Here is a 5,269-nt window from a genome sequence, read left to right as displayed (position 1 = left end):
TTTGTCCTTCATTCTGTCTTCACTGTAGAGCCGTGTGATTCTCAGCCCTGTGTGAACGGTGGAACGTGTGTATCAGAAGGTCCAGAGAGCTATCACTGCATGTGTCTGCCTGGCTATGGAGGGGACCCACACTGTGGTTTGTTTGTTGTCTGTATACTTACTGAGATATTAGAAATGCTTTAACACAGTGATCAAACTAACCAAAACCTCCATCCCTCCTCAGCACCCATGTTATCACTGGACTGCTCGGTGGATTTGCTCTTCCTGCTAGAGGGCTCTGCCACTCTTACCTTGGAACACTTCCTCCACTTCACATCCTTCTTAAAGCGCTTCCTGCAGACAGTGATTGGGTCTGACAGCCCCAGTAAAGTCGGCCTGGCGGTGTTCGGTGGAGAGACTCGAGTGGAAGCCCAGGTTGGCGAGTTCAAGGGGGACCTGATGGGTCTCCTTAAAGCCGTGGAGGTGCTTCAACAGATAGGTGGTGAGACTCGGACAGGCCAGGCGCTTCACTATGTCACACGTCATGGCTTCGTGAGCTCACCGATCTTTGCTGATGTCACGGATGACCTGCCTCGCGTGGTGGTGCTGCTCACTGCCACTTCTGCTGTTGATGAAGTGTTAGAGCCTTCAAAATATGCACGGGACAGAGAAATCTTCCTTATTGGAGTGGGACCAGACACCTTAAAGGAGCAGCTGAATAATATCACAGGAAATCCCCAGAGGACTCTCACCTACAAATCACCTGATCAGTTCTATGCCAAGGTGCCTGAGCTCAGGGCCAAGATCTGCACTGTAGATACGCAAGGTACGTACCGACACACATTCAGTGCATACAGTATGCAGATGGATATTTTCTCTTTGTAAATACAATAATATAAAAATATCTGAATAGTCATTAAGAGCTAGTCATTCCAAATGTGAATTGCACTGCAATTTTATGACCATTCATTTTGAGAGAACTTCATGGACATCCAAGAAATGCACAAAAATATATTTAAAAATAATTGAATCTGTTAAAATTCTTGGATCATCACTTAGAAACTTTATTAAAATGTAAAATATGATAGTTCATCTTTAAAAATCTCCCAATTAGATCAAAAAAGCACTCCAAATGTTGCAGAAAAAACACTTTGTCTTCTGAGAGATGTTTTGCATGTTTCAGTTCATACTAATCAATAATAATTCTTTGTGTGTTTGATGTTCCAGGTTGTCTTGGCCAGGCGGTAGACCTGGTGTTTGCCCTTGATGCCTCAAGCGGTGTTGGTCGTGATAACTTTGCCACAATTCGTGACTTTGTGCGCAGCCTCACCGTCCAGTTTGACATCAACCGCGATGTGGCTCAAATGGCACTCGTGGCCTACGGTCGGAGACCCATCACAGTCTTCCACCTGGACACCCATGAGACTGGGTCTGCTGTGATCAAGGCAGTAGCTGATGCGAACTACATTGGTGGAGCGGCTTCGACGGGTGTGGCTTTACTCCACATCCACTCCAGTGTCCTGACAGTGGCTAAAGGAGCACGGCCCGGAGTCAACAAGGCTGTGGTGGTGGTGACAGATGGTTCAGGCGGGGATGATGCTGTCGTGCCAGCTCAGAAGATAAGGAACAGTGGAGTTTCATTGTTTGTGGTAGGTATTGGAGATGTGCAGAGAGAGCGGATGCTGCAGATTGCTGGTTCACAGGATCAAATCATCTCAGTACCTTCTTATGAGGATCTCAAATACTTTGAAGACGTGCTGGTGCAGATTCTGTGTTCAGGTGAGAATACAGGGAAATACCTGTTACCAGATATTCCCAGAACAGCTTTGTCACGCCTATTCTGTGGATAGGAGTAAGGTGCCAAGATAAAAATGTAATCTGCATTGTACTGTTTGTGATTTCAGAAATTCCTTTCATTAAGTCTCCTTTTCAGCCGTCTAAAAGTAGAAAGCAAATGAATAGATGCTCAGAGGAATATTAGTTTGTTTACATTATGGTGGTTTGCTGTTTTGTGGTCATTTTCTTTCTATCAGAGGTGAAGAAGCCAGTAAATCTTTGCAAGCCCAACCCTTGTATGAATGATGGGATCTGCATCTTGTCAGGAGGGAGCTTCCGCTGTCAGTGCCAGGGCTACGAAGGACCACACTGTGAAATAAGTCAGTTATTCCTTCATTCCTACCTTCCTGCTTTCCTTTGTGGTGCTATGACCTATTCTGTGGTTTTGTTCATAGGAAGCAGCAGGCCTCCATCCAGAGGAGATCTTCCGAGGTCTGCTGGTCTAAGGACGAAGCGCAGGCAGAAGAAGAGCAACCAGTAGCATCTCTACAAACTGCACTGTAGGAGAAATGCTGCCTGACACACGATACACACATACTACAATACAGAAACAAATCACCTAGGGACACTCATGAACCAAGGGAGTTTGTGGGTGCTCGCTGGTGTCAAGAGAAAACTAATGCTGCTGTTTCAGTATTTAAACTTTCACTCAGACTTCAACAAGTGCCGTCAAACTGTATGCACCTATACTGCAGTTTGAATAGTTTACTAGTTTGTTGTTAAATGTGTGAGCTATCACTGTTGCACAATTGTCTCAACATGGTTCTTTGGTCTATATAAAGATGTAAACTTTTATATTATAATGTATATCTGTGTGATGATTTCATTATTTTTAATGTATACTCCCCTCACCTCAACCAAAAAACACTATATGCCTTCCAAGACATTTGCCAGACATGCATCCACTGAATGAATTCCCCTCGTGACTATTTTATTTTCATCAGTGAGAAATTAAATGCTTTTACTCTCATTATAATTTTAATGTTTAATACTACAGGTTTTCTTTGTCTTGTACAAACTGTATTAAAGTAAACCTTTCAGTCCACTTTCAACAGACAAGCTGGACTGATAGCTTAGAAGCAAAAGGAGATATTTCCGTATTGTCAGTATATTTTTATTTTAATAAAAGGTGCATTTTTAGCTAGCAGTACAAGCCAACGGGCGGAATAATGGTGAAAATATATTTACATCTTGGCTACCAGCATATATGAACCAAGCTACATTCTATAGTATAAATGGCCACTTTAGTATTTGGGTGTCTCCAGCTTCTCCAGCTTCAGTGGTTTCAAATGCTTGCAGGGTTGAAACATCTCAGTTATGCAGCATTATTGAGAACAGCTGTTAAAATGGCCAAAATGCTACTACACCAAATTCAGCCCTCTAGATATGTCATTAAAACTGAGAATATCCAGTGGTATCCGGTCATCTCTGATTGGATGTCTCATTTATAGTCTTGGCAAGGAGGTGGTGATAATGAAGGATCCAGAGAACAGAGGAGAATGATCTAACGGTCTGGTCTACTAACTGTTGCTGACAACCGTCCAAACCAAGAGAGACAATGTCAGAGTAGGTCAGAGGATGTTTAGGTTGCCTTCTAGGTGGATGATTTCATCTCCCACTCCTATAAATATAAAATATGGAACAAACTGTAATCCATAATAGATAGTTTAAGATACACCTTAGTCATTTGTTCCCTGGCACTCATGTTTTCCATGTACATACAATCTGTAGTCTCACCTTGGCTTTCTGCAGGACGTTGCCTTTTGTGGACATGATGGAGGAAGGTCTGCATTTTAGAGCAGAGGCGGAGTTCACTGGAGAAGTTGCATCTGCACTGACGTTACTGTTGGACGGTTGTGATGATGACAGTGAAGTCTGAGGAGCAGCCAGGCTTGCTGCTTTAGGCTGAGGGTAAAATAATAGAAAGGTAGTTGATTAATGTTTTTAAAAAGTTTAAGATTCAGTTAAATAGAGAGAAGCGAATGGCTTCTGCTTGACAAATTGTTCACATACCCAGCAAATATTTGAATCAAAAACTGATTGGGCCCTGAATGATTAGCCCAACAGACCCAGCACACTAACCATGGGTGTGTCCTGGAGGCTGCTGTCCAGTGTGGTTCCCAGTGAGAAAGGTCCTGACTCCACCTTCTTCAGGTTTTCCTTCACTTCTACCAATTGAAGCTCGACGTCTACCCTGCGACGCTCTGCCTCTCGACATGCCTCCTCCTTCTGCTTCAGACGGGCTTCTAATGAGGCCTGCTGCTTGGGATCTGAGGAAAATGGAAGAGGCACCACTCATACAAATCAGTGAGAAATCTGTTGTCACAAGTGTCAAGTGCTACAGGAAGTGCAGAAGAACCTTGGCAGGCACAGAGCTCCTCTTTGGTCTCCCTCCGTTCTTTCTTCAGGTTTGCCAGATTGCTCCTCATATCCTCCCGTTCTCTCTCAAGACGATCGCGCTCTTCGAGGTAACGTTGCATGTCTGCCTCTGTGCGGTTCTTGCCCAGCTTCACTTCAGCTGCACTGGCACCCCCTGAGAATTCAAGGCTGACATTTTAGGTCATACACAATTTTAAAAAAGAGAAGAAATGCATTCATCTTGACATTTACCTGTGCAAAGAAAAATGAAAAAATATGCAATAAATCTAAATCTACATTGTCCTCTTAATAAGCTGTGCCTTTGGTTGTAGAGGATGCAGCTTTTCACTAGAGGGAGCCAAGATAATGTGAGATTACAGAGAAGGGGAAGCAGTTAAGTCCACTCAATGCAGAAGAAAATAGTCACAGCACCATTTTCTGCTTCATGTTGAAAATATATCACTATCTTCAAAAATGTGTGTGTGTTGGTAGTATAAGTGATATTGATGGGTGAAGAGAGGTCACTATCCCCCCCCCCCCCCCCCTAGTGTAAGCCTTGGGTCGGTGGGGCTGAGGACTGTGAGGGAACCCAGCAGCAGTCTGAACTGTTGGGCTTTTATGGATCTGTCCCCCGGAGGAGTTGAAGCCCTTTGGGATTCCCAGGCTTGTGCTTTTGGAGGTCTCCTGGCTTTGGGACAAGGTCTTTCCTGGCTGAGATTGTGGCTGCGGTGGAGTAGCTCTCAGGGAAGGCTCTTGTTCTTGTTGGCTGTTGGCTGAAGTTGAACTGGTTCCATTTAATACAGTTGTTGACTTTGAAGGGTTAGTTGAACTGAGCTGGAATAGATACACAGAATACAAAATTTGAAGGAAATGCATGCAAACAGAATTATTAAAAGCAACTGCTTACTTACTGAGTCACCACTAAGTGTCAGCTTGCTGAGGGACACAATATTCCTATTGCCTACCTCTTTACTTTGACATGAGGAGTCCTTCTGGTCCTCTACAGGGACTGGGGAATGGCTACAGTTTTCTTTTGCTGATGCACCTTGATCCCTCTTGGCTGTGTGAAGGAAGGAGCGCACAGGGATTATGTCCA

General features: G+C 44.0%; 2 protein-coding genes across 4 annotated transcripts in view; one reads left to right on the top strand and one right to left on the bottom strand.

Annotated features, from left to right (window-relative positions):
• The window catches only part of vwa2 (von Willebrand factor A domain containing 2), a 12,662-nt gene extending 9,928 nt beyond the window's left edge, over positions 1 to 2,734 (top strand). The window contains exons 10-14 of one of the 3 annotated variants that reach the window (XM_020605284.1): positions 29 to 136; positions 224 to 805; positions 1,207 to 1,758; positions 2,013 to 2,135; positions 2,211 to 2,734. In XM_020605284.1, the coding sequence (XP_020460940.1) occupies positions 29 to 136; positions 224 to 805; positions 1,207 to 1,758; positions 2,013 to 2,135; positions 2,211 to 2,296 (1,451 nt within the window). In that variant the 3' untranslated portion in view covers positions 2,297 to 2,734. Of the gene's footprint in view, positions 1 to 26; positions 137 to 223; positions 806 to 1,206; positions 1,759 to 2,012; positions 2,136 to 2,210 lie in introns of those variants that run through there. The other 2 variants (XM_020605285.1, XM_020605286.1) reach the window with 2 other exon arrangements.
• Positions 2,735 to 2,914: 180 nt separating this feature from the next.
• The window catches only part of afap1l2 (actin filament associated protein 1-like 2), a 35,326-nt gene continuing 32,971 nt past the window's right edge, over positions 2,915 to 5,269 (bottom strand). The window contains 6 exon segments of the mRNA XM_020605287.1: positions 2,915 to 3,436; positions 3,553 to 3,720; positions 3,898 to 4,085; positions 4,175 to 4,339; positions 4,707 to 5,007; positions 5,139 to 5,269. The exon segment at positions 5,139 to 5,269 is cut by the window's right edge and continues 26 nt beyond it. Of these exon segments, the coding sequence (XP_020460943.1) occupies positions 3,410 to 3,436; positions 3,553 to 3,720; positions 3,898 to 4,085; positions 4,175 to 4,339; positions 4,707 to 5,007; positions 5,139 to 5,269 (980 nt within the window). The 3' untranslated portion in view covers positions 2,915 to 3,409.

This window comes from Monopterus albus, unplaced genomic scaffold, assembly GCF_001952655.1.
Source record: "Monopterus albus unplaced genomic scaffold, M_albus_1.0 scaffold69.1, whole genome shotgun sequence".
In the NCBI taxonomy this organism is placed as follows: domain Eukaryota; kingdom Metazoa; phylum Chordata; class Actinopteri; order Synbranchiformes; family Synbranchidae; genus Monopterus; species Monopterus albus.
The sequence above is the reverse complement of the archived record's forward strand: the minus strand, read 5'-3'. Positions and strand labels throughout refer to the sequence as shown.